The sequence below is a fragment of the Melospiza melodia genome, chromosome 5 (assembly GCF_035770615.1).
Source record: "Melospiza melodia melodia isolate bMelMel2 chromosome 5, bMelMel2.pri, whole genome shotgun sequence".
NCBI lineage: Eukaryota > Metazoa > Chordata > Aves > Passeriformes > Passerellidae > Melospiza > Melospiza melodia.
Genome location: NC_086198.1, coordinates 27,446,904 through 27,474,743, shown reverse-complemented (window position 1 = coordinate 27,474,743; position 27,840 = coordinate 27,446,904). Strand labels below are relative to the sequence as shown.

At 48.1% G+C, this 27,840-nt stretch overlaps 1 protein-coding gene across 1 annotated transcript; it reads left to right on the top strand.

Annotated features, from left to right (window-relative positions):
- The first annotated feature begins 1,075 nt into the window (after window positions 1–1,075).
- On the top strand, window positions 1,076–27,840 carry SCD5 (stearoyl-CoA desaturase 5). Its single transcript, XM_063156662.1, has 5 exons — window positions 1,076–1,265; window positions 16,880–17,010; window positions 21,550–21,755; window positions 24,093–24,325; window positions 26,098–27,840. Exons 1-5 carry the CDS (start codon window positions 1,076–1,078, stop codon window positions 26,286–26,288), a joined length of 951 nt encoding a protein of 316 aa, XP_063012732.1. The 3' UTR covers window positions 26,289–27,840.

Sequence of the window (27,840 nt, the reverse complement as noted above, 5' to 3'; positions counted from 1 at the left end):
GTGGTAGGTACACTTGAAATGAGCCTGAGAGCTGACCTTGGGCACCGGGAGGAGGTCAGGGCAGGAAAGCACAGCACAAGTTCAATCACCTTCTTCTGCGGTGCTGGCACAGCAAGTGAAGGACGTGGCAAGCCGTAAATCATGGAAAACCTGGTCCCAGCCAGGGCAGAGGGCTGATCGCGATCCTGGCTGCCCCCTCCTTCCCTCCAGTCCTCCCAGGAGCATTCAGCACCAAACAAAACGCATCACGGGCGAGCGTTGTATCTGGAATCAGTGCCTGGTTCCCACCGAATGCCTTAAACCCTCTGTACGCTGCCTGTGCAGGCTGTTCTTGCCCCGGGTTAGGTGAGGCACCCCGCTAGTGACAGGGAGCTGCTTTCGCCGCCCGTGTGCCGCCGGTGAACCGGGCATTGACAGCGGCCCCCGGCATCCCCGGTGCCCCGGGACCTTTTCTCTCCCGCACAGCTGGCAATGGGAGGTCGCGGCAGCACGGAGGGGACACACCTCGTGTTCCCCGAAGCCACACCTGAGCGCTGAAGCCATGGTGGGACCGGGTAAGCACCGAGCGAGGCCGCCCCTCGTTGGGGTGTGCGCTGCCGACAGCTCGCTGCCAGTCCGTGCGCTTGTGTCCGGTGCCCGCCTCGGCACTGCCGGGCAGGACACTTTACCCACCACCTCTCCACCACCTGCTCCCGCTAGCGGCACCTTTTACTGTGTTGGCCCGACCTTCCAGAGGGAATCGCCACGGGAAGCTTTGTCTGAGGGAGCCGGGCCGCGGGGCCGCGCTGCGCGGGGCCGCGCCGGGGGGCGGCGGCGGGCGGAGCCGGAGCCGGGGCCGGAGCGGCGGCCGGGGCGGAGCGGGCGGCCCGGGGCCACCATTGGCTGTCGCTATGCGGTTCCCGCGGCCGCCCCCCTCCCGTCCCCGCCGCGGTGCGGGGCGCAGCCGGCGGCGCGGCGGCTCCATGGAGGCGGCGGCGGCGGCAGCAACAGATGCGGCGGTGGCAGCGGCGCGGCCCGGCCGCCCGTAGCCGCTGCTGGGAGCGCCGCCGGCCCTGCCCAGCGCCCGGCCGGAGCGATGGCCGCGCCACGGAGGGCGGCCGGCGGCGAGGCGGGCACGGCGGACACCGCGGACACGGCGGGCTCGGCGGGCCCCGGAGGGCAGGCCATCGTCTGGCGCAACGTGGTGCTGATGGGGCTGCTGCACCTGGGCGCCGTGTACGCGCTGAGCCTGGTGCCGCGGGCGCACATCCTCACCCTGCTCTGGGGTGAGTGCCGGGGGCGCCACAGGTGGGGCGGGGGGCGGCGGGCACCGCTCGGTTTCCCCGGTCCGTGCCCCGTTTGTGGCTTTTGTTCCCGAGCCCCCCCCGGCCGCTCCCGGGATGCCAGCGCCGCGCCGGGCCCTCGGTTGCTGTAGAAACAGGAGGCGCTCTGCCTCCGGTTACGTTTATCTGGTTTTTTTTTAGTTAAAAAAGCCCAGCCAAGCGCTGGTGTTTCGGTGTAAAGGTCTGAGGGAGGACGCGCTGGCCGTCCCCTTGCTGTTTCACCGTGTTACTTTCTGAACACCCGCGGGTTTCTGCTCCGGTTTGGAGTAGAAAATCAGCTCCTCGTTTGTTTCTTGCGGAAGGTGATGACAAATTTTCATTAGGGAAGATGTGAAAGTCGAGTAAGTGCTGTAGGGTGCTGGCACAGACGCGATAAGCCGGGCTGTGCTTTCTGAGGGGAGATGGCTTGCAGCGTCTGTCCTGCTCGCCGTGAGAAGCCAAGGATTCGGTGTGGGGAAGGGAATATGAAATACAGCTTCTTTTCTTCCATCCTACAGTGGTGAGGTCCTCTTTTCTCCACAGAAGAATGGTGCCGGGAGAAAATGCTACATAGAAGCACTGCAGTATTGTGCGAGGCTTGTCAGGGTTTGTGAGACCAAATAGATGGTGAATGTCAGCGTCACTGTTCAGCAGGCAGAACCCTGTATTGATTGTTTCATATGAATCTCGGTGGTCAAGAGGGTAAAAACTTGAGTGCTGCTTACAGCTGATGCAATTTATTGGATAAATACCTGCTTTGAGGTAAGTGGAGGATGTAACAGCCTGAATTCTTTTATACAGAGGAAAGAAGGGTGTCTGCTGCAGGAACTCACAGACATGGAATTTGGGTTGTTAGGCTGCCATCATTGCTGTCGAGGTGACTCTTCAGAAGCCCCAGTTAAATGCTTTAGAAGTCAGGCTTATTACTTCTGTTTGGAGAAGTCCTAAATCTCTTTTTCATGGATTCAGCTTTTGATATTCAGCCTTAAACCCCCAGAAATTGCCAGCATTGCTGCTTGCAGTTGGGAAATGAATCTTTTCCTCAGTTACCCTCCTCAGTTTCTGGGTCTCTGGAGGGTACCTGCATTTGACTGGCAGCCTGGTTTGCACAATCCCCCCCCCGGCTTGCTCATGACCAGAAGAGGTTTGTGGAGTGGTTGTGTTTTGCATAGTTTCCTTCTGCAAGCACTACTCCTCTCTCCTCCCTATTCCTGCTTGTGTTCAGGCTGATTTCATAGTTTATCTTGGCCACAGCTGGGCGATCAGGGAGACCAGGAGAGCCTGTGGGAGCTGTGTGGCTGGAATGCACAGCCTGTGGTCTGCTTTCAACCCTTTTAGGTCCTGTTGTGTGCAGGCAGGTGGGCTTGCTTTTTCTGTTTTGCCTTTCCAAGAAGACAATTTGAAATCATCTCTGATTTCACTGTGCTTAATTACAAAAATCCCTCTGAGGCTGGAGGCAAAGGATGGAATTACCAATTCAGCCCTCCATCCTCCGAGGTATTTTTTCCTGCTGGAGATTAAACAGACACTACATAATAAACAGTTCTCAGCGACTTTGCAGCTTAATGCCTTTCCTTCTGAAAGTGAGATCCTCTCATTTCTTGACATAATTATTTTTAACAGCCACCCTAGAGCAGACCACAGAGTTTTTATGGGAGTTTAGTGGGTGGTTTTTACAGGGGCTCCACAGCAGGGAGCGAGAGCGCTGGCTCCAGCTGTCCTGGACACTGCATGCCACTCTCACATCTGGCTGCTGCCACCTCAGAGGTGCTGAGCAACGTGAAAATACACTCTCCTGCAGAATGTGTCAGACAAATTAGCTTGCTGTCACGCTGGTGACCTGTTTCTGGGATCCCTCTGAGCCATTCAGGGCAGATCAGAAAGGGTGGCTGGTGCTGAAGTGACAAACGCACCTCGCCTCCGGTGTGGCAGGAGCCAACCAGTGAAGTTGTGTTGGGAGGAATAGGTGTCAATCAGAGGTGTCCCTCACCCTCCCCAGTTCTCCACATCTCCTTGCCTGTGCAGATCAGCTGTGAGACTGCCTTTCTGTGGGCGCTGGCTCCCAGCCAGCCTTCGGAGCCGGGCTGGCAAACTTGGATGTCGGCATGGGAGTAGTGTCAGGTAGTGCAGGGATGTGTGTACGCTGAAGGGTGCAGATGGAGGAGCAGCCTTCCATGCATCCCTCTGTGGTTTTCTTTCTCTTCCCAAGCTTCCCTGGCACTCAGGAAGCTTCCCAGTGATCCTGTGCAAGCCACTGTGTGTTCCCCACCACTGGTCCCCCATGGATAAGCTGCAGGAACAAGTGTGCTGGGGGTGGGATGCCAGTGCTGGCTGTGACCTCCCTGGTGTCTGGCAGGAAGCCACAGCTTCCCATGACTCACCACTGCCTGCCTGGCTTCCTACCTTCTCCTCCCCCAAGTCATCCACCTCCCGTTGTGTTCTCCCCTGAGGGAGGCCAGGTACAAACCCTCCCTCTTGCTTTCCTCCTTCCCTTCCCACCCCCGGAGGCAGGCAGCTGCTGCAGCACCGATGGCAAAGCGGAGCTGAAATGCCACTGTGCCACCTAGCAAACAGCTGCTCAGGCCAAGCTGCCTGCTCGGCAGGGCTCATTTCCATTGGTAATTTATTGACATTTGTCCAGCTGTACATAATAGACAATGGGAGAGTGCTGCCAAGGAAGGCTCAGCTGGTTGTTTACCCTGGATTATCTGGGCTCCTCTGTTCCCGCTGCCTCCCGCACCAGCATCCCGAGCTGCAGCTTCCCACACCCCACGTGGAGCTGGGGCTGCACCAGGGATCCCAAACAGCACTCTGGGGGCTGCAGAACTGGAGATGTAGATGCTGCAGAACCGGGAATTGGGTTATCTTTCAAGAGATGTACAGATAAGCTGGTTGAAACACAGGCTTTCAGGGCCATCCCAGTGTCTCTGTGGAATTTGATTTCAGTCCAAGCTGAACAAAAACAATGAAATTACTCATGTCAGAATTTTCCATGAGCTGGGAGCTGCCTTGACCCGAGAGGCAGCAGATGGTGTGTGCAAGGCATGGAGCAGCCCTGGGCTGTGCCCGTGGGACAGCCATGGAACCTGCTGAGTGGATGTGGAATGTCCCCTGCTGCGCAGCCTGGGCTCGCTGGGAGCTCCCTTGCCTTGCTCTCTGCCAGCCTGACCTGTGGTTTGCTGTGGAGAGGACCCTGCTGCCTTCTCCCTGGTGCTCAGCACCATGGGGGTTTGAAGGGGAGGCAGCACCATCCTCCCAGGGGGAACTGAGCAGGGTGGGAGCAGCTCACTGCTGGTGGGGCTGGCATGGAGATTTTCCAGGGAGGAACTTGTGCAGAGGGGTGCTTGTGGCCAGCTGGGGCTGTGGCTCACTGATGTCCTCTTTTGGGCTGGCCACGCTGCACCACCTTCCAGAGGTCACCTATGACAGTAACGTGCCATTAAATGATGCTTCTTATCCAGGAGCCTCCTTGCTCCAGCCAGCTCCACCCTGTGGCAGTCCCAGGGAGCTTTGTCTGTTGGATTTAGGAAAGCAAACTAAAAAACTCTGAAATCCTTGTACAGAGGGAAGGACCAGCATGTTTCACTGCAGGGCCCAATGCTGACAGCTGCTCACAGTTTCTTTTGGTGGGCTCATGGTAATTTCTTAAAGACTCCGTCTGGAGGATCACGTGATTGTCTTGGATTTTGTTTGGGAAAAGGTGCTTTTTAATCTTTGCAGAGGGGTTGGGAGGAAGCACTTGAAGTAGCCAAATTAATTTTAGGAAATAGACCTGCTGCACAAGAAGTTAAGCCGTTTACCTGCTTTAAAACCTTTCATTTCAGGCTGCTGAAACACCTTTAAAAATCTGCACAAGCATGGCCACCCAGAATTCCCAAATCACCTGGATGTGTTTGGCAGATCTCCATGAGGGAGGAGTGGATGTCACAGCCTGCTGTGCCTTGCCAGAGCCTGGGCTCGGGGAGGAGGATGACCTTGCCTTAACGGTGCTCATGTGGGAAGGGAGGCTTGTTGCTGTTGTTTTAGCAGCATTTAGGAGAAGTTTTAATGCTCCTGAGAGCTCCAGATTGTTCATGTTCAGCTGTGGTGAGCCCTTTGCCAGGCTTATCCTCAGCTTTCCCCCATCCCTGAGTGCTGGGAGCGCAGACAGAGCAGCAGTGCTGCCCAGCTGCACCCTTGCTGAGATCCAGGCTGCTCCAGGCAAGAGTCTGGATCCTGCCTGGGATGCCTGGATCCCACCTGGGATGCCTGGATCCCTTCAACAAAAGGGATTAAAGCAATTGTGGTCTCAGCACTCGGGGTTATCCTCTCTTTCTCAGGCTGCTGGTGGGCAGCACGCCCGTGTAACGAGGCACAGGTTGCTGGTGGGCACTGCAGATGCAAGTTTTATTGGTCCTGCATGATTCCAGAGTCTTGGATATTCTTGAGTGCCACCTGCTGGCTTTCTGGTTATTAACTGGCTTTAATGCCAAACCATTCCTATGCACGGCCAGACAGCTGTAAATAAAATATCCTAGCCCCAGGGAAGTTCCCCTTGGCACCTCTGTGGATGGATGAAGGAAAGTGCAAATATTGTCTCTGTTTCACACCCAGGGAAAGGGAGACATTTGATGGAAACTTCTCTGTCACTCCTGCTGCCACCCTGGAGAGTGCTTGTGCTCCCCTGTGGCCTGGACAGTGGTTGTGATTTCTTACAGCTCAGGTGATTGCTGTAGGTGAAGTTTTGGATCAGAAATAGGGAACAAATGCATTTATCTTGGATACTTTGTGGGAAAGGCTTAGTGAACAGAAGAACCTTTTTTCACCTTGATCCCCACGGTGATCTCCTGCTTGCTGGCTCCCAGAACAGTCCCAGCCATGAGCAGAGAGCAGCTCTGGGAGGTTTCTGTGGAATACAGGACGCTGGCCTTGTTGTCCATCAGCCCCCAGCTCCACCATGCTTTCAGCAGTTCGAGACAGCAGCTGCTCCACTAGATCATGAGGTGGAGCATCCAATGTTAATTGCATCTCTGAGGTGCACCTCTGCCCAGGGGAGTAGCCCTGCTTGTCTCCAGAGAAGTTTTGGACTGGCTTTTCCTCCCCTGGCCCATTTGAAAGTGTAGTTCTACAGCTGTCACTCTGAATAGCCAGATTCTTGGCTTCTTTCTTCCCTCCTGGCATCAAGACCTGAACTCCCATCATCTCTGAGAAGAACAAAGTATTTTCTCAAACAGTGCTTCTCTCCTTAAAAGTGGCATGAGCCCCAGATCTGGGGGTGGCTGTAACACCTCTGAAAATGATCTGAGCTCCATGTCCATGGTAAAAGTGGGAACACACCCTCACAAGGTGCACAGATAGACCAGCATCACAGAATCACTTGGGTTGGAAAAGGCCTCTAAGATAATCAAAACCAGTCATTAACCTACACTGCCAAGTCCACAACTAAACCATGTCCCTAAGTACCACAACTGCACATCTTTTGAATCCACCCAGGGATGGAGACTACACCACTTCCCTGGGCAGCCTGTTCATGGAACAGGTATGGATGGATACAGTCACAGAGTGTTCCTGGGTCTGTTCCAGCATCCTGCTCTGAGGTGGTCTCCTGCTGAGGACACTCCTGCCTGCTGGATGTTTTCCCTTCCCCAATGTTCACTCCTCTCTGGTTAAACTGTTGCTGGAGGCGGTTCCTTAGGGCCTAGTCTGTCAGTGTTCAGCTGCAAGTATGTGTTTTTGTTCCTTATCCTGATTTCCTCCCCAGTGCCTTGCTGGTGCTCCTGTGTTGTTTCCCTCTGTCCTGTGTGCTGCACATCACGTGGGCACTGTGAGCACAGGAATGGGGAGAAAATTCCATGTGTGTGCTGAGCCCTGGGTGTGTGTGATGGTCCGTTGTGGTGGTGTTCACAGGGCTCCTAGGATGAGAGAAGAGATGAGGATCTGACTCCATGTTTCAGAAGATTTATTTATTATTTTGTGATATATATTATATTAAAACTACACTAAAAGAATAGAAGAAATAAAGGATTTCATCAGAAGGCTTGCAAGCAAAGGAAAGAGGATGGAATGATAACAAAATCTTGTGACTGACCATAGTCTGAGACCGCTGACTGTGATTGGCCACTAATTAGGAACAGCCACAGGGACCAATCACAGATCCACCTGTTGCATTCCACAGCAGCAGATAATCATTGTTTACATTTTGTTCCTGAGGCCTCTCAGCTTCTCAGGAGAAAAATTCCCAGCAAAAGGGAATGTAAATGTGTCTGTGACAGTCCTTTAGTCCCACTGCTCTCAGGAGTGGGTTCAGGGCACTCCTGAGGAGTTCCTACAGTGGGAATGGATGAGTGAGCAGTAAAACTGTGTGTGCTTGATATTGAGGTGTTCACCCAGCACAAAGCACTGCTGGGCTGCTCTGACCAGCCAAGCCATAAGAACTTCAAGCACTCTTTCCCTTTGATCTGTGTGCTGAGGACAGAGATGACAGCTGGATCCAGCAAAGGTAGAAATCCCTGTCTGATTTTGGCAGGATTGTTGGCATTTGGGCTGCCCCTGGTATTGTGGGCTTGGGAGAGGCATCCCTGTGAAGCAGGGAAGGTTTGCTCCCCCCCGCAGAGCTGGCTGTGGCAAGCACACAAAAGCCCAGCCAAAGGCCACAAAAGCATAAAGTGCTTTCTTTAGCCATGGTCCTCCTGTCCCTGAGCTGGGGCAGGCAGCTCTGGGGAGCCACCAGGGATTTCTGGCTCTAGCTTTTTGTCTTTGGTTCCATGTGCAGGTGGGGATGGCAGAATACAGGCTCTGAGGAGTTTCAGTGGATGAGTCAGGATGGACTTGTCTGCAGGAAAAGTCTCAGGGGGCTTACTGCACTGAATTTAGTGTGGTTCCTCATCTCTGCCACTCCACCTACCCTCCCTGCAGTCACAGCTGCACTTGTAACTAACACCGATGTTAGAATTGAAGCCAAGCAATTTCTTGTAATCAGATTTTATTTTTACTGTGTAGGCCAACAATAAAATGTGCTGCCCCAGTGGAGAGTGAAACATTAACAATTACTGTGCTAAGTAAAGCAAAGCTGGTGTGAAACAGAGGGGAAGGCTGTTTGTGATGCTGGCATGGGGAATTGTGTGCCTGCCATCCCTCTTGGGCCTCAGCAGCAGGGGATAGGGATTTCTGGAGGATCTTTCTCCATGCATTTTTGGACAGTGGTGTCTCAGATGATGTTCTGAGTGCTCGAGCTCACTGGAGGAGCAGAGCTGGGCTGGGGCAGGGCTGATTGTGCTGGAGGGACACAGTGAGCAGTCACTGGGGCAGTGTGGGGAGCAGTCACCTGGTGAGTGCACCCAGGGAGCATCATCCTGCCCACACACAAGGTCTCCCCCTCTGCACTGGCACCATCCTCAACCTGACAGCTCTGGCTGACTGACCTGTTGGGTGCAGGGGGCTTGTGCCTTCTGATTTTAATGAGGTTTAGAGCTTGCAGCCCAGCTCTGAGGCTAAAACTGCCTGGAGGGAAAGTTGGAAGAGGCCATTTTTTGCAACAGGTTTTGTTCTGGGCTCTGTTTGGTTTTGGAAGGGGGAGGAAGAGGTACAACAGCTGATAGCATACAAGTGGAGCAGGCACAAAACAGCTAGGCAAGGTGCAGTGATACAGAAGGAAACATCATCTGGACTGTGAAGCCCTGGAAAGCCAAACCCATCAGATCTCTGCTGTGGTGGTCACAGGGAGGGCACTGGGTCAGAGCAGGGCATTCCCCTGTCATGTACCTGGTTCTGCACAGGGTCAGCTTTGGCTTTGTCCCTTTTTGCACAGGGGTGTTAAGCAATAACTAAACAATAACTAAACCTTCTTCCTCAGGGCAGAGCTGCCTGCTGAACACAAGGCTCTGGGGTGCTGTGCTAATGGCTTAACCATGCTATTTTTTTACTCTGTCCCTGAAAAAGAGGTAAAATTGGCATTTATTGTGTCTTGGCAGAATTTATAGAGCACTTAAAACCCAGCAGAGCCCGAGTCAGTGTGCGGATTGAGGACAGCAGTGAGGTCACTAGGAGAGGAGTGAAATCTGCCCGTGGTTTTGTGATGACGCAGGACCCAGCTGAGCTGAGACAGGCTACACATAAGCATCAAAAATTTCAGAGAAGCCAAAGCATCTTCCAGCCTTCTCTTTTGATCTAAAAATATATGCAAGCTGTTCGACATCTTAAGGCAATCTTCAGCTGCTGGTGAGTTCAGGGAATCTGTGTTTCCTTCCTAGGGGAGTTCTGGCATTTGCTGCAATAATTGCTGTCAGCCACGATTTCCATTGCTCTATTGGCTCTCTTTGTGTCACATTGGCTGCAGCTGTCAATATGAACATTTCTGCTATTCCAACTGGAATAAAGTCTTTTGTATACTCAGCCAAAAGTGCTGGCTCTGGGGAATGTTCCTGAAAATGCATACTCAGGCATGTGCACCCAGGCAGAGGCAGCCTGGATTTCATGAGCTGGTGGTGGCAGGGCCAAGGGGATGTGATAGATGGCTTCTCCTGGAGCTCCACCACAGTACAGAGGGGCAGCAGCAGGGCATCATCAGAAATCATCTTTCTGCAGCTCTGAAACTCTGCTTCCCCTTTGCCTTTGATGTGCTTCCTCTTATCTCTGTCTCTCTTGGCTCAATTTAGAGTAGCTCAGAGGATGTGTAGATCTAATTTTAGATGAAACTTTCTGGCCTGGGATTTTGCATGTTTGCTCTCCACAGGGAAGCACGGCTCCCCGTGAGAGCTGGCATGACCTGTATGGTGGGTGGCCCAGGGAATTGGGGCTGCTTCATGCCAGTGCTTTTTAATTCTCATTTGCTCACTTGAATCCAGCCAAGGAGCTTTGGATGCCAGCCTTGGATAGTTAGCAGGGCTCAGTGAGCAGAGGGTTGGCTAGCAGAGCAGTGTTTCCATCCCAGAGACCCCAGGGCCAGAGCACTAATTCAGCATTGCTTCTTGGCAGCAATTTAGGGACTCTGGTGAAAATTTCTTCCTCCTTAATAAATGTAGTTCCAGGTTAGGAAATAAGGCTTTTTTTTAGCATTATGCTGCAAGTTAAATGATATGTTACTGCTGCCTGGTGTCTCTTTGCTGTGGAGGAAGAGATCTCCAAGGTTTCCCCAGAGTTTAGCAGTACAGATCAGTACTGGGGTCTTGATACCTAATCTGCATCTAAGAATGCTGATGGTGACCCTGGCCCTCCCACTGGTGCAGTCAGTGTGTGACATCAACCAGCATTTTAACTGGACTGTTTGGAAAGACTGCTGCCCTTATTTGGGGTAGGAAAACTTTCCATTCTGAAGGCAGACATGGCATTTTAAGAAAGTGGATCCCCAAACTTGACATCATCTAATGAAAACATAAAAGAACATAGGAGACACCACAAAATTGGAGCTGCTTTTCCCGTCTGAGCCCTGATGTTGAATCAGAAGAGAATCTTCTGCCTCTGTCTGTGTGTGTAGTGAAGTGGAGAATCTCTTAGGAGTTCAGAAGAGACCAGGTATGGTGCAGCTGCTGAAATGGGTGGCAGTACTGTCCTGAATTTCAGAGGGAATTAAGTTAGGCATCACTCAGCACCCCTGGAAGTACTTTCTCTGGTTTGTTGATATTAGTCCTAAATCTACCACAGAACAACAGCAAAATCCAAGTGAGGAGGAGAAGGCAGATACAGGATATGCAGATGTAATTTAAGGTTTAGAAAGGAAAAAATCACCACTGGAAGTTACAGGAGTGTTCCATATTTGTGGCAGTCAGTCAGCTTTGCATGTTTGTGCTTGAGCAACTTGCTGTTTGTATGTCTCATGCGGTTCTTGCAGCATAATGGAAGATTTTGGGTTTGACTCATTGGGTTAGTAAAATTCCCTAACAAGCAATTTTTATGATTGAATAAGCACAGGAGGCTAGTGTGGAAGCAGACAAAAGTTTCATGTCCATTCCTGTAATTTTTAATCCTCAAATAGTTTGTTTTATTTTAATACAAGTGAGTCAAGTTGTGTTATCCTTTTACATACAGGGGAGAAAAATGGCCTGTGCTAAGATGAAAATTTCTCAGCAGCTTGCTTGAGACTTGACTGGCTACTGTGGAGAGAGAATTTCTACCAAATGGTGTCATGTCACAAGATGTCTCCATCATGAACAGCATTTTAAGGTCAGCTGTCTCCAGCTGCCCTCTTGTTGAAGAGGTAACAGATGTCTACAGGTGAAGCACAGCCCTTGCATTTGTTAATTTTAATTCCCCAAGCAAAAGATGTGCTTCCTTTGCCATTAGTGTGATTAGAATTCACATCTGAGGAAATTACTCCCTCCTGTATCCAGGGGATCTTGCCTGCTGCTCCTTGAACTGCTGGAGACACAGAGTGTGTTTGTAAAAACGTATAAACCTTTTTGAATGTGGCTTCAGGCTGGGCCTGGGAATGTGTCAGACCTTCTAGGCTGAACAGTGTTGGGAGTGTCCTGACCCAGCAGTGGGATCTCCATCAGAGCACAGTGCTGTGTGCTTCTGAAACATCCCCAGAAAGATGGCAGTAGAAGAGCTAAGGCTTTTCCAAACTAGCTCCTGGAGTGTGCAGACAGTGCTGAAGGAGCAGCTCACTGAGCACGTACAAAATAATGCTGTGGGCTGGTTGTGAGCAGCCCTTTGCATCGGGGGGCTGGCAGCAGCCAGCACAGGAGTAAATGGGCCTGATGTCCTCAGAACAAGACATCAAACCAAGGCCCTGACCCTTGGTGGCCATCCTGACCAAGATCTGTCACCCTCCTGGTCAGAGCAAGCGTGATAACAATTCTGGGACAGCCTCTAGTAATTACTTGCCTTGGTAATTACTTTTCACATACTCGCTGTGCAAAATGTCACCTCTTGAAGTCCACACTACTTGAAGTGTGCAGGCAGTGCTAGTGCAACAATAGCTGGCTTTTTTTTTTTTTTTTTTTTTTTTTTTTCTTTTTTCCTTTTTAATTAGTGTTTTAATTCTTCTTTAATTCAGTCTCCACTGCATAGCAACTGCTCTTATCCCTGTCAGAAGAACATATGTGGCTAGGTGAGCCAGTGTTCTGATCTCACAAAGCCTGCCATCTCTCTTGTTTAAAGGAGTGAGCCCTTTCCCCCACATGTTTTTCCCAATTGCTGGTACTGGAGAGACTGGGAATTTCTTCCCAGCTTGCTGGCATTGATGTAATATACCCCAATCCTGGCTGATGTAAGATGTGTCATCACTTGATTTGAAACCAAATCTGCTCCAGAAAAAAGTTTCTTACATGCTGTGACATGCAAACAGGCTCAAAGCTTCACAGAAACTGCCTGGTCCCAAAGTGTGTTCCGAAAATAGGGCTGTGGTGGGCTCTGTGTGTGGAACCCCTCACAGAGAGCAAAGTGTGAGGATGGTGGCAGAGCAGTCACCTTGCTGTGGTTGTTCAAGTCCCTTTGAAGGGACTGGGAGCCACATGGGAGAGAGATGCCTGCAGTGAGTCTGGCAAGGGCTGATTCCCTGCCCTGCTCCAGCCCTGCTGTCCCTCTGTCCCTGCCATATACACAGGGATCAGAGCCACTGGTGTGAGCTGGTGCCAGGCTCTGTGTGCTGCCACCCCATGGGAACAGCTCTGTGACATTATTGTGTATTTTAAAGATGGCTTGTGTCTTGACAGTAGTGCTATTGTGAAAGTGCACTTGATTTTGTTTCACTGCTCCTGTTGTCCTGTCTGATGTATGGTCCCTCTGAGATAATTGTGATTTGCTCCATCTAGCTGGGTTGTGTTTGACATTGGTAATGTGGGGATAGTTGCTGTCCCACAGTGTCTCCTTGTCATCTGTGCTGAACAAGGATGGCCAGCCATCTCCTTGCTTTCAGGAGCAAAAATTGTCTGTTCAGATATGCAGAGTGAACCCAGTGTTTGCTGAGCATCTTCTTTTGGTTGATTTAGGTTTTTTTAATAAGAAGATAAAAGTCAAAATCAATCTGTAATGTGCTGGATTCACAAACAATAAATACATAAATATCTAATGTTCAGGTTTCAGAAACAGAAGTTGTTCTAATTTTGATATTTAGCATAAAACAGAATTGAAATTTTTAGGTGGTGAGGTCTGCTGCAATTTAAGCAACCACTAAGATCAGAGGATGATTTCCTGATGCCTGTAAAGTAGATACAGGCTGTGGTAACATGTCCCCTATCTTCATAGGAAGCCATTTCCCTGGAGACTGAGATTTTCAGTAGAGTTTGGCACTGGGCTTAGTAGAACTTTTCCAGAAATCCAGCTATGGGCATAATGAGTTGTTCTGAAAAAGGTGGCTCAAATGCTTGATGTTGTTGATTTGCCATCCATTTTTAAATTATTTAGCTGGTGTAGTTTTCATGGCTTCTGTCTGACAGTGAGATGATACCTCTGTGCCTGCTGTTCAAAATCACACTGATGTCGTGCTGCCTTATCATATGGCCCACTGGGAATATTTTGTGAACTGTTGGTGATCTTCCTTTCAGGCTCCTGCTTCCCCAAGCTTCTCATCCTCCTCACAGATCCCTGTCTCCAATTACTGCTCCCCAAACTACATTACTTGCTTTGTCTTTACTTTGAGCCCTTCTTTCCCTCTTTCTGCATGGATCCTTCTGTGTTTTTTTAGCTCTCTCACTGCTGCTCCAAATATAGCATTATCCACTGTTGTAATTAGTATGCTGTTTGCCTTTGTTTCAGGTCATTAATAAGAATGTTGAATGCAAATCTTCTGCCTATTGATTCTGGCATGTTCCCATAAATAGCAGCTGTGCACAGGCAGTGTGTTGGAAGCCTAGCAACCCTCCAGCTCCCTGCCTGCACGGTGCCTTAACCTCCTGTGCCTTGTCTCTCTTGCATCCTCTCCCTGTCCCCGTGCTCTGGGTCTCTCTTTTGTCCTTTTGCACTGCTTTACCTGCTGGTTTCTCTTCCCTCTCTTCCTCCTTGTTCCCTCTTTTAAGTAGTTCTCCCTCTGCTCCAGTTCTGAATTGTTTTGCTTTGCTTTGCTGTGCTCTGTCAAGTGAGCTGATTGGAAATGCTTCTGTCTAGTCCTTAGCAGAACATGCAGAGGACACACCTGGCTATTTTACCATTTTCCTTTTTGTACATTAGGTATCCCACTAAATTAAAAAGAAATACAACATTAATTGTTTGAATTCCAGGTTGTTAACTGGTACTTTTCTTGTGGCTTTATTTTTTTCCCCCTTTTTTCTGCCATAAATATTATTTACTGTTTATTACTTGGGAAACCCATTTAGCTACATTTCTGAGAGGGTGTTTTCTGTATAAGGAGGAATTGCTATTAACTGGCTGCTTTGCTCCACATTACAATCCTTCTGTGTTTCACTGACATGTTCACCCCCTACACACACTCCTGTCCCCAAAAATGGGACAGGAAGCAAGCAGAATCTTCTCATACAGATACTGTAGCTGTGCATTATTAATATATAACCAAATGGTTGGTAGTCTGATTTTTGGTTTGAGATCCTAATTTATTCTGCAAAGGAGAGCTTGAGACCTGTTCCTTGCATGGCAAATATTTGGCTATTCATACATTGGGTCAAATATTATTTTTGGGCACCTTAATTGCTGTAAGAATCACAAAACTTGCTGTCACCAAGCAGTGCATTTGTCTGACAGGTTTTTTTTTCTGCTCTGCCACTGAACCTCCCAAGTAATTTTGTTTGTTTGTTTCTGGGCATGTTTCAGCCCTCGGGATTTATATTGGGAAGATTCCTGCTCTTGTGATTCCTCCTCTGCAAAGCCAAAAAATAGGCATGGTGCGTGGGTATGAGCCCCAGCTGTTCCCTTGATCACTTGAGCACTGCAGGAGTGGGCTGGGGCTGGCAAGTCCCTGGGGGCTGGAAAGGGCCAGAGAGGCTTCTTGTCCCTGATTGTGTTCAGTGCAGATATTCCATGTGGTCTGTTAGCTACCACACAGCCTCCTTCTTACACAGGACAGAGAAGGGAGGTGAAATCAACCCTCATGTCACATGTCTCACTTTGCTCATTTATCTTTCATTCTTGTTTTAAGCAATCATTCATGATTAAGATGGATGGCTGCTCTTGAGAAGCACTTGGTCAATTAAATGATTTGTTGCTGTGAAGCATGAAAAAAGCCCCCTTGTGCTTTAAAGGAAGCAGAGAAACTGCTGAAGATGGGAGATTTCAGCCCATGACTAGCAGGAGGTTAAAGTTGTAAAGCCCACAGAAAATATGTTCTTGTAGTGATTCAGGACTCTAACCTTAATATTTTTATGTTAGCTGGATAATGTCAGTATTCTGTGTGTCACAGATCTGTTCCCACAATCACAGTCATTTGAGTGATTTGGAAGGCTTTATTTAGTGATGTTTCTGCACAGCTCAACATCACACACAGCAAATGGTGGGATAGGTTTTCCCTAATTTCATACAAGTCCCAAGTCCTTGCTCTAGCAAGGCATATGCAAGAACTGCAACTCTGCAGTGGAAACTGGAGTGTGAGGAGTTGTGATGCCAGCATTTTAATGATCTGAGAGTAATCTGTAGATTCAGCAATGTCTATAGATAATGTGCAGAGAGAATACATGATTTTAGTTCATTTCTGTAGCTCTTCTCAGGTAAGTAGAAGTTTTAATTTCATTGTCGACTTCAATGGACTCAGCATAACTGCACAAATGAGCCTTTTCTAGGAGTACCATAAGCATTCACCCTGCTGAAAATCAGAATTGTCTCTTCAGTGATGGCACCCAAAGCAGGTTTTAGAGAGACATCATCTTCACTGGGACCATTCTGACTCCAGCTGTGTGCTGCATCTTGTGAGAAAGGCTTTGGTTTGCTGTACAGGAGATGACAGGGATTTTGACCATAGACATGGCAAGCAGTTTGGGTAAATCTGTTTTTGATGGATCCACCAGCGGAGTGGAAAAAGTCCATTTGCTTCTTCAGTCTGCAGGGGTGACAATCAACATGAAATATGGTTGCTGTTATTTTCCCAAATATCTTTCCATTCTATTTTCTCTCAGACGCTGCAATTTCAAGCACGGTGAGCTGGGAGTTGATAGAAGGACACAGTAGACACACACCTACATATACATTTGTTTTCTTTTTGCAAAGACAAATCTTTTACATTACATACCAGGAAAAGCAGACTGTGAATTCCTGTCAAACCACTGCCTGTCTACCAGGGTTCCCTGGTGGATGGGCTCTTGTGCAGACACAAGTACAAAATCCATTTTTGGGGTCTCATTTTCCCTATTTGTTCTGGTATTTGAAATAGGCTGTTTTAACCAAAATGTGTCTGTGTAGGGTAGCAGGGATCCCTGGCTAAACAACACATTGCTGCAGATGATGTAAATCAATTTGAAATTGTCCTATAATATTCTTTAATGTTGGAATCTGCTCTTGTTTTGATTTCACACTTGCATAATAAGCCTGTCCTCTTCAGGCAGAGAGTCTGTGAGGCAGAGATGGGCTGAGAGCCTCACCTCCTGTCTGCCCAGCCTCATCTCCTGAGCCACCCTGCAGGCGTTGGCAGGCAGGGCAAGGAGCATCTCCACAGCACAGAGAGCACAAGTGATGTCAGCTGGCCCCCTGGCAGACCCTGTGTTTTGGTTTGTGTCTTTCAGCATATTTCTGTTTCCTGATGACGGCTCTGGGCGTGACAGCGGGCGCGCATCGCCTCTGGAGCCACCGCTCCTACAAAGCCAAGCTGCCTTTGAGGATCTTCCTGGCTGCAGCTAACTCCATGGCTTTCCAGGTGAGCTTGTGTTGCTTGTGCAGGTTCTCAGCCTCCAGGCAGCACTCTCTGCTGTGCAGGGATCCCCTCAGCTTAGAGACAGCAAAAGAAAGAAAAAAAAAGACCTGGCAGAAAGACATTTATTTGCTGTAACACATTGTGCTGGCTCAGGGCATGCAGAGCCCTCTCACCACCCACGTAACAATGTGCACTAGGCAGACCAGGAGCAATAATTGCATAAGGACCATGCTGAAGGTGACCAAATCAGAGGCTCAGCACCCCAGCAGCTGAGCTGTGGCACAGGTCAGGCCCCACACTTCACAGGACAACGTGGAGACTTTTATAAGGGCCAGCTTGATGCAAATGTGTCTGTGTAACCAAGAGTCTGTTCATCCAGGCAGTTGGAGACTGTGCCCAGAAAGGAGAGCAGGCACCCTTCCACAATCTTAATTTATCTCTGTTTTATGCAGCGTTTTTCACCAGCCAAATTCAAATATGTTTGTGAAGAAGTGTGTTACTAGCTCTGTACTTGCTGGTAGGCAGTCCTAGACCACAGAAACACTTGTGTAACACCCAGCTGGTTGTAGGAGTTAGCCCTGAACCAGGATCTTCTCAGTGTGAATTTGGTTCCTCCTCTGGCTGGCAAGGATAGAGATAGGAACCTGCACTATAATTAAACTTACCTGTACTAAAATTAAACTTATTGAGTTTGGCTGCCATAACCCCTTGTGGCACTGAGTGCCATGTATGTCTTGTGCCCTGAGATTTTATCTTTTCCCTTTCAATCTGCTTGGTTGACTTTTTGTTCATTTGCCTTGACAGAGAATGAAAAGAGTCCCTTTATCTACCTCTGTACTTCTCATTTATCATCTTTGATTTTTTTCTTTTTTAAGGTGGAAAGAATTAATTCGTTAGCCCCTCTACACATTACAAAGGGCACAATGCTTTTGCCTGAAAATGGAAATGTGTCCATTTTGACTATAGCCTTTCTTTATTCTGAACCATTTTCCATCTGCTGCTTGGTTCCTTGGAGAGCTTTACAAGCCCTTTGCTCAATGTGTTAAACAACTGTTGGGAGTTTTGAGAAGCCCTGGTGCTGTCTCCCTGTTACACAGCTGATCTTATCTTCCACAAGCAATTTAAATGAATGTGCAGAGCTGTTTGCAGTGAGCCTGCACACAGGGATTTCATTGCATTCTGCTGCCCTGTTGCTATGGATTTTGTTCTCAGCTGCATTGTGCTCATCACTGCTTTTGTCTGAGAACACTGGGATTCTGAGGCAGGGAAGTACTTCAAAGTAGCTTCAAGCCACCTTTGTGCTCTTCATATCAGAAATAAGATGAACGACCAAATTACCCACTCTAAATCTGAAGCCTGCTCCTAATTACCATGACATCCATTGCCTGTAAAGGCTCTTTCCACCACCACAGACAGACAGTGAGTGGTGAGTTTTCAGGTCCATCTCCTTCACGTTGGCTGTGGGAGGAAGAGGTAGCACTAAAGATGCATACAGCATCCCTGGATGCTAAATGAGGAGGAAACATTCAGAATTCTTGAAGGGCAGGGGAAGGAAACTGCTGTAGAGTTTTAGCTTGATACTGCCTGGGCTGTGACATGCTGTACCTCCTCTGGAATACCATCAGATGCAGCCAGTTCTGCCATGTGGGTTTTATTAATGATTGGATCGTGCTGAGCTGTGTTTCTTCTCTCCATCTAGAGTGAAGCTCTCATAATTTTGAAAGACTCTTCTTCTTGCTGTCACTTGTCTGTTTCAGACATAGGTAATACCTGGCTTATTGCTCTCCCAGCATTTAAGTTCCAGCAGCTCATCTGGGCCATGCTGGTGTCATCTCTGTGGCACAGTCTGTGTTTGTCTGGACACAGCAGGAGGGGTGGTGTGCAAATCTGTGTCAGCCCATGGAGACTGTCACACAGCCCAGCCACTGGCACATGTCAGTCTGCAGGTTTGTTAAGGGACCTGCTAATGAAACCTCGTGGCTGCATCACTGTCACAGCAGGATGCTGTTGCTCCCTGCTCCAGAAGGGATCTCACCCCTGTGTTTACCTGAAACTTGATCAAAAGTGATGTGTTCTTGAAAAATGGTTGCTAATAATATGCTCAGAGCATATTTACACATGCTGTGCTCCAGTTCATAGTGTATTTATTGTCAACAGTCCCTGCTTCAGGCCTTTATTTCCTCTTAGCTCTTGTGGTTTTAATTAGATGCAATTCAGTTGTTTCACAGCTTCCTAATCCTTTCATCTGGGGAATCATGGTTTTTTTTTACCAGCTCTGCAGGCATTTGCTGTGGCATGAAAAGCCAAGTTAATTTCTCATGGTATCATTGCTTTTCCTGGTTATCTGCTGTCCCACAAATGACTTTATCAAGTGCTCTTGTGACAAATTGATCAATAGTCTCACTTGAAACATTATTTCTGGTTAAGAAAGAAGACCTTTTCAAGTGTGCTTCTTGCATAACCCTGGTTTATTTTTAAGTTACTTAATGTTGACATTTTCCAGTCATATGGATATTCCCAGTGAAGCCACTGAAGCAGTGTAGAGATTTTCATTCCTTTTGATTCCTCTATAGGAAGGTAGAGGGGTTCTCACTGAGGACTTGGGTGACTTCCTTTGCTTTTTTGCAGTTTACTTTGTTTTCTTATGCAGTGAGATGGTTAAGGTGCAGCACACTGGAGCACTGGCAAAGGGCTGATCTTTGCTGCCTCCTTTCAGTGGCTTAGATGTGTCAGTGCTGCAGAAAAATGTCCCCCTCATCCCCAGCCCACTCCCAGCATCACTGTGTTCACTACATGGCAACAGCAAAGGGCTGAGCATAACTGAAGGCAGTGGAGCTGAGATCTTTCCAGGGTTCTTGCTCCTCACTTGTCCCTGGTGTGCTCTTGCAGGCAGAGAGCATTTTGCAAAGCTGAAATTGGGTGTTGGAGCCATTTGAGCTGGATTCTTTAGCTGCTCTTTGCAGTTGTTCCCAGAGGCCCCTCAGTGCTTTCTCTCCAACGCTGATATCTGAAAGAAGGAGCAATGATTATTTCTGCAATGCTTTCAGCACAGGGCTCTTGCCCCACAAAATATGGGTACACACAGTTTCATTATCCTGTGCTTGCTGTGTCCTGGGCTGTATTCAGTGCCCACATGGGTGGTGTCCTATTCTTATTTAAGAGACCTTGCAATCAATTTTCTCGGTTCTACTGGGAGCAAACCTGCTGTGGTTGGTGGCTGTGGGTGTTGTTCCTAAAAGTAACCCAGGCCTTTTCTTCCTTGGGTATTTCTGCTTCTGACTGTGCAGAGATGGAACTAGCAACCTCTGCTAAGAACTCTCTGATTAAAGTTCACCCTTGTGTGGATCTGGGCATTAACTGACATTTCCACATTTTAGTGTTGGTGTTGAGCACTTAAATTCATAGATGAGTGTGTGGCCTGAGGTTTGCAAGTGCTGAATGTGCTCACAATGCCCTGCACTAATAGCTCAGCACCACTGCAAAAGCCACCAGCTTGGTCCAGTGCATCCAGCCAGGGCATCCTGCAGAGCAAACTGGGAGGCTGAAATCCCTTTGGCTGAGTGAACTCAGAAAGTCTCTCTTTATGGATCCAAGTGTGAAATTGTGGTCCATCCTTTCCTCCCTGCAGTCCCCATGATTCCATTTACAGCCATAAGGCATTTCAGTGTCATGTTGCTCACCACAGTGGCTGCAGTGATCCACAAGCTCTGTTCCATTTTCAGCACTGTGTTTGTGCCTGGAGGGCACCAGCTGCAACCAGCTGAGAAAGAGGATGCCAGAACTGAGAGCCCCTGTACTGTAGTCCACTGAAAATAAATACACAAGGTTCCCCATAGCACAGTCTTAAAATAACAGTGTAAATATGTATGTACCCAGTCCCTGCAGCCCATCCTCAGACACCCAGGGCACACTGATGATGGCAACTCCCATCAGTTTTAGTGGTGGTTTTCCATGTTGACTAACATGGCTTTAAAACATGATTTTACCATGGATGATGGTAACTCCCATGGTTTTAGTCAACAACCTTTTTTGAGGAGTGTCAAAGTGGGGCTTTCTGCTGTTACCATGTGTGGGAGTGTGGTATTTTTGGGGTTCCCCAGACAGAGGAGGAAGGAATGAATCTGACTCCATGTTCTTAGAAGGCTAATTTATTATTTTATGATACTAGAACATATTAAAAAATTTTATACTATGCTATACTAAAGAATAGAGAAAGGATACTCAAGAGAAGGCTAAAAGATACTAATGAAAAACTCATGACTTTCTCCAGAGTCCTGACACAGCTGGATCATGATTGGTCATTAAGTTAAAACAATTCACATGTTGGATAAACAATCTCCAGCCACATTCCAAAGCAGCAAAACACAGGAGAAGTGAATCAGATAATTATTGTTTTCCTTTTTCTCTGAGGCTTCTCAGCTTCCCAGGAGAGAAATCCTGGCCAAGGGATTTTTCCAGAAAATTATGACGGTGACCTGGGAGGCCTGGAGGTCGTGGCAGTGCCTGCCCCTCTCCTCTGACCCCAGGGTGTTTTTTGTGCAGAACGACATCTACGAGTGGAGCCGGGACCACCGCGTGCACCACAAGTACTCGGAGACGGACGCGGACCCGCACAACGCGCGCCGCGGCTTCTTCTTCTCGCACATCGGCTGGCTCTTCGTGCGCAAGCACCGCGACGTCATCGAGAAGGGCAGGAAACTGGATTTCACCGACCTGCTCGATGACCCTGTCGTCAGGTTCCAAAGAAAGTAAGTGCCCAGCGCTGAGCCCTGCTGTGAGCTGGGCGTGGAGAGATCCTCCTGCCTGGCAGTCTGGTTGTGGCTCATTCCTTGTTTTTGCCTGTCCCTTTTCTTCCCTGAGATATCCCTGCCACCGATGCCTTTCCTCTGGCCCCCACTATTCCCATGACACTTGTTGACTGTCCTCTGTGGCACAAGCAGCGAGCCCTGTCCTTGTGCCTCTGCTTTCCCAAAAAGCCTGGGCTGGTTATGAAAACAGCTGTGGCAGAAGTTGCTCGGATCTCGGCTTTCTTCTTTGATCACAGGAGCAAACACTGCAATCACTAATTGCCTTAGCACAGAAGTGCACATTTCACTCTGCAAAGTCATTTCTGGCACCCCTGGGCCAGTGCGGGCCAAGTGCCACCTCTCCCAAGACTGCCATTCTGTACAGCATTAATTATCTCCATTGGGAATTAGCACAGTCCTAGCTCAGTTTGCTACACACTCTGTGAGAGCTGGGAATTGAGCAACATCCTTTATGCTCTGTGAGTGCCTGTGTTCTAGGCACAAGAACACTTTCTGCTTGCAAGGATTTCATCCAGGCACTTTGGAAAACTGCTTAAGGCCATTTCTGTGTATTTTCTGAGTGAGGGGAGCAGTCAGTTAAGTCTAAAAATTAGAGTTTTTTCTCCTTAGATTTTTCTCCTTAGATTTCTCTAAGGCAGAAAAATTACCCTTGTAATGGAAATCTTCCAGGAGTGAGGAATACTTCCCTCCATGTATGGTTGCTTTCACTGGTTCCTCAGTTGGCAGTGCCTTTTTGCAACAGCTCCCTTGAAGTTTGCTGCAGCTCCTTTTGGCTATTTCCTTTTCCAGAACAACAGCATCCAGGAGAAGCAAGCTTTACTGCTTTGGTCATGCTGCAAAGGTTATCTAGTGAAGAAGTGTGCTTTCTGCAGGAAAGTTGTCTTGGCAAATGCCTTTGCTCTGGATTTGAATTTAGGACAGTGTTGGGGGTTTTTTTGACAACATGGAAAAACTAGCAGGCACTAAGAATCACAATATACATCACTGAGAATCATAATAAATCCTTCTTGTCAGGTTTTGTTTTAAGGCCAAATTGTTAGCTTTGCTGAATTTCGTAGTGCTTCTGAGTTGTGGACGAGGCACCACTCAGTCAGTTTAAAACCACATCACTTCAGCTGAAATCACAGTAGTGATCCAGGCATGACTGACAGCAAAACCTACCCTGTGTGAGTCAGGGAGCAGTAATCCTGCAGGTGATGTGAGAGAGGGGCTCACAGCTGAAGTGTCTCCAGGACAGAGTTTTCGTGCGGTGAAAGCAGGGGTGTTCCCCAGGCATGTGTTGAGGCATTGATGTCCCTGCACTCCAGGTAAGGAGGTTTCTCACCCCAAGGTGTGTGTTTCAGAGGAAGGCAATGTACTCTGATGCTTGTTCAGATGGGAGATTTCATATCTTCATCAAAGACCTTGGTCTGGGCTTCTTCCATCTGGCAGGATAGTTTTAATTGGTGCCTGATAAGATGTTCTCATATTTTATTCTATTTCCCCAGAGTGGTAGAGGCTTTGAACTTTGAAGGAGTTTTCTGGAGTGGAAAGTACTTTTCTCCTCCAGCTCTGCTTAAATCCTGGCCTTGAACTGATGAGAGTCTGATAAGGTCAGACTTCTGACCTTATCAGAAGTCAGTCATATGAGTGGGAAATTACTTGTTATCTTTGGTGGAGTAAAGAAAGGGAACTTGTTTGCTTGGAGGGCCTTAGCTCAGGTAAGTGAGAATTGAGTTCTGTGAGAGAGCTGAAGAATGCCCTCTTCACCTTGGCTGGTGTTGCTGTGGAGCTGCAGATCTCCTCCTGGAGCCCAGGATGTGAGGCACAACCTCCAAACAACAACAAAATACATCAAGCAAAGAACTTGCAAGGCAGGAGGTTGATTGATTTCATGCACAAGATGATCAAAACTAGCTCATGTGTTACAGATGAGAACTGTGTTCATGAAAACTTCTTTCCTTTCAAAAATACTGCTAATACTAGCATTTTTCCAGCCCTCTGTGGATCTTAATTGGAAGCTGTTTATTTTTGTCAAATAAAAAATGACAGTTCTTCCTATCCAAAAGACTTCTAGGGAATGCAAAGTTGTAATAACTGTTTAATAAATCTATTTTTCCTCATCCCTTCCAGAAAACTCAACAAAAGCCAGGGGTCTATTTTAAACCTTAGGGTGTTTTATAGGGGGATGAACAATACGGGTCTTATGGACGAACAAGGCAGTTTTATAGGGGGTCTTATGGGGACGAACAGGGCGGGTCTTACTTGGCCTTCCTTTTCCCCTTGTAACTCCTGCAGGTATTACAAGAGCTCAGTAGTGCTGATGTGCTTTGTGATCCCCACCGTCGTGCCGTGGTACCTGTGGGGTGAGAGCCTGTGGAACGCTTACTTCCTGGCCTCCATCCTGCGGTACACCATCTCCCTGAACGTCACCTGGCTGGTCAACAGCGCCGCCCACATGTACGGCAACCGCCCCTACGACAAGAACATCAACCCCAGGCAGAACACCCTGGTCACCCTGGGAGCCATTGGTGAGTGCTGCAGCCCCGGGCACAGCTCTGCCAGCTCGGGGTGGCGTCCTGTCGGAATCCAGGACATCCCTCTGGCTGCCCTGGATGGCTCGGGCCCTTGCCAGGGGGCTCAGAGACCTTGGCACAGAGCCCAAGACCCCTGTGCCTTTGATTTTGACCCATGGAAAAAATTACCAACCTTATATGAGGATCTGCAAGCCACAAAAGTTTAAATAGAATGATAATTAGTTTGTGACAGAGTGAAAAGTAGGATTTTGGGGTTTTTAGAATGGGGGCTTGGGGTCCCAAGATGGAGCAATTTGGGCATGCCTTGTCCTTCTTTCTCCTTATTCCTAGCCTCCATCTTCTGGGTGATGGTGACACTTTTGGATTGGTTTAGGGTAGAGGTGGACTGTTTAACATAGGTGATAGGTATTGGAAAATTATTGTAAATAAAGTATATATAATTTTTAGTATAAAAAGACAACACCACCCTGAAGGCAGGCAGTGTGCCACTGACTGACCTGCTGAACAGACCTCAGCAGGCCAGGGAAAGAATGTTATAGATAACAGAAAATAAACAATCTTGAAAACCAGAACAGAAGAGTTCCGACTCCTTCTTCAGCTGCCAGGCTGGGAAAAGAGAGTCTCTAACACATCTTGGGGTCATCTTGACCACAGAGACTCCCAAGAGTGTCCCATCCTCTTTCACCCTGGTGGGGACTCTGGGTGTCTGCAGCTGGTCATGTCTTGGAACCAGGGTTTGGAGGGGTTTGTGGAAACCCAGGGCACCAGGAATATTTCCCTGTCTACTCTGGGGTGCCCTGACCCCCAGGGGAGCACTGACTTTGACCTTCATTCATGGAGAAAGTTTCCTAAACTCCAGAATAGACTAGAATCCACTAGGGTGTGAAGTAGATTGTAGAGAGTAGTGTAGGTGTATCACTTAGGTGGGAAATTTAGGTTTTAGGATTTTTAGTATGTAGTGAATGGAAGCAAGATGGAGGGCACAGGGTGTCATCCTGGTCTGCTTCCTCATGCTTCTTCTTCCTCCTTCTTCATGGGTTTGGGTGGCATTTTGTAATTGGGCAGAAAAATCTGCATTGTGGGCTTTTGGGGATCAGTTATTGGGTTAAAAAGGGAAATCATCTAGGTGTCAGTTCTTAATTGGATAGTTTAGCTTTAAAAGACCTTGTAATGATAGATTGTTTGCCATTTTTGCGGTGCTTTTTCAGTGCGCTGAGCCTTGTGTGGACAGCGTGCAAAACTCTAGATAAGATAACAATAAACCAGAACCTGAAGACCAAAAAGATCCAGTGCATCTCTCTTTCCTGACACAAGAACAGTCCAGGAAGGTCTGCCCCGATAGGGGAGCCCCTGGGAGGGCCCAGCCAGAGTCCCAGAAGTCAGGGAATCTGCAACAGGGTATTCCGACAGGAGGCTGGAGCTTGTGCATCCTAGAGGAAAGTGCCTGTGTTCTACACTGAAATAACACCATGTGGTCTCTGGGAAGGGAGGTGTTAGCACCCAGCAACAAGCTCTGCTCAGCAGAAAGTGCAGCAGAAGTGAGGACCCCACTTCTGACTCAGCTGTGTGTCTCCCCTCTTGAAGCACTTCTGGTTTTCTTCCCTGAGCATAAGGCGTGGGACATGCCCCTTCCTGCTGGGGAGGAGAATGACTTCCACTAGATGCCAGACTTGGGCAATGGGTGTTGGAGTGTCCTGCCTGCCTGTGTTCCCGTGTTGACAAAAGTGCCAGCCACGTGGTCTTTAAACTCCCTCTGTGTTTTTCAGGTGAGGGTTTCCACAACTACCACCACACCTTCCCGTTTGACTACTCGGCCAGCGAGCTGGGCCTGAAGTTCAACCCCACCACGTGGTTCATTGACTTCATGTTTTGGCTGGGGTTGGTCACTGATCGCAAGCAGGCTCCCAAGGAGATGATCCAGGCTCGCAAGGAAAGGACTGGAGATGGCAGTGCCTGAGGGTGACGCTTGGCTGTGCCAGCGCTGCTGTCTGTCCGTCCGTCTGCGTGGCTGCCGGGTGCGTGACCCCGTGCCTGTGGTGGATTTACCTCTGGGTAGAATTCTTCTTTTGTTCCAGATCGGTTGGGCTGAGTTAGTTCCCCAGGAACTGATTCAGCCACGGCCTTTTGTTCTTTTTTTTCCTTATTAGCCGTCTTATGTCCGAACTTAAGACTATTAAGTGTAAAAATGTTATATATTATTTAATATTGCAGTTAAGCGGGAGAGAGATTTGATTTTAGTCACTGTAGTTCATGTCTGAGATTTGTTGTAATTTGCTTGTTCATGGTAAATGTTGGCAGGTTGAAGGAGCTAACTGTCCTTTCCAAGTGCAGTTAGTGAGATTTTTGTTCCTACTGCTAATCCAGTAAGGTTTTGGGGCGCATCTTTCAGGGGGATGGGGCAGAGCCCAGTGTGCTGTGTCAGCTGCATATTCCTGGAAAGGACAGTAACACCACTGACGAAAAACAGTGTGTGCAAGGGGGAAAATCACCCTCAGTTTAGTTAGATGTTAGTTTGGAAACCTGCTTTCTTCTTTTTGTTAGCCCTGTTAGCCAGCCCAGTGCACTGCTGTCTTTGCTAAGTATGAAAACCATTTATTGCTGAGCAGGCTTTTGTGTTGAAGATTAGTCTCTATACAGGCCAAAATACCAACTGATGCTATATTGAGATGGTTCCTTTGTTGTCACATATACATTGTAATTGTAAATGTATAGAGCTCAACCATGTCTTAAGCCAAATAAAGCTTTGGTTTCAATGTTTGGAGACCTGAGTTATATTCTAATCAGTCATGGCCATTGATGCATGCATATTTTAGCTCCTTTTGCACAAGAGGCCTCTTAACTTCTTTTTCTGCCTTTGACTAGTGGGTCTTAGAAAACTGACCTTTATCTAAGTCAGAGCCTGTACTAATATTTCAGCTGCATGCAACATCCATTGGTTTCTGAGCAAAGTATAAAGACAGTTATGTAGCTTCTGAATTTTAACAGTTGCCTCGCTTAACTAAAAAAAAAAAAAAAAGAAAAAAAAAGAAAAAAAGGAAAAAAAAAAAGGAAAAAATTCTTTAAAAAAAAAAAGGCATGTGGATTTAATGGGACATATAGCCCTTTGTGTTAGATGTTAGCCAGTGCAGGAGAGAGGCTTTATACTGTCAGCACTGGAGCACTTTTGAAGATAGAGGGCATGATTTTCATTTATAAAGAATGTCACTGCCTTGCCCCTCGGAGAGGGAGTGCCTGCTTCCCAGACACACAGCCCCACACCCTGGGCAAGGCAGGGATCTCAAGATAACTGAGACTCAGGCCCAGATATTTTCAGGAAAGATGCAAAAGTGGGGGGGGGGAAAATAAAATGGTTTCTTTTTTGTTCTGTTTCTTGTTTTTCAAATGATGCCATATAATATAAAAGAGTTGTCTTTATTCTGTCTTTCATCCAGCAGGTGTTTTAAAAGTGTTATTTTGCCATTAATGATGTGTAAACTCTTGAGTGATTTACAATAAACAGTTATGAGTTA

Bases quoted from the DNA above. Each gene is read 5' to 3' on its own strand.
- SCD5 (XM_063156662.1), top strand. From the start codon at position 1,076: ATGGCCGCGCCACGGAGGGCGGCCGGCGGCGAGGCGGGCACGGCGGAC. The intron at 1,266-16,879 runs GTGAGTGCCGGG...TGTGTCTTTCAG, and splicing joins CATCCTCACCCTGCTCTGGG to CATATTTCTGTTTCCTGATG. The intron at 17,011-21,549 runs GTGAGCTTGTGT...TTTTTTGTGCAG, and splicing joins CTAACTCCATGGCTTTCCAG to AACGACATCTACGAGTGGAG.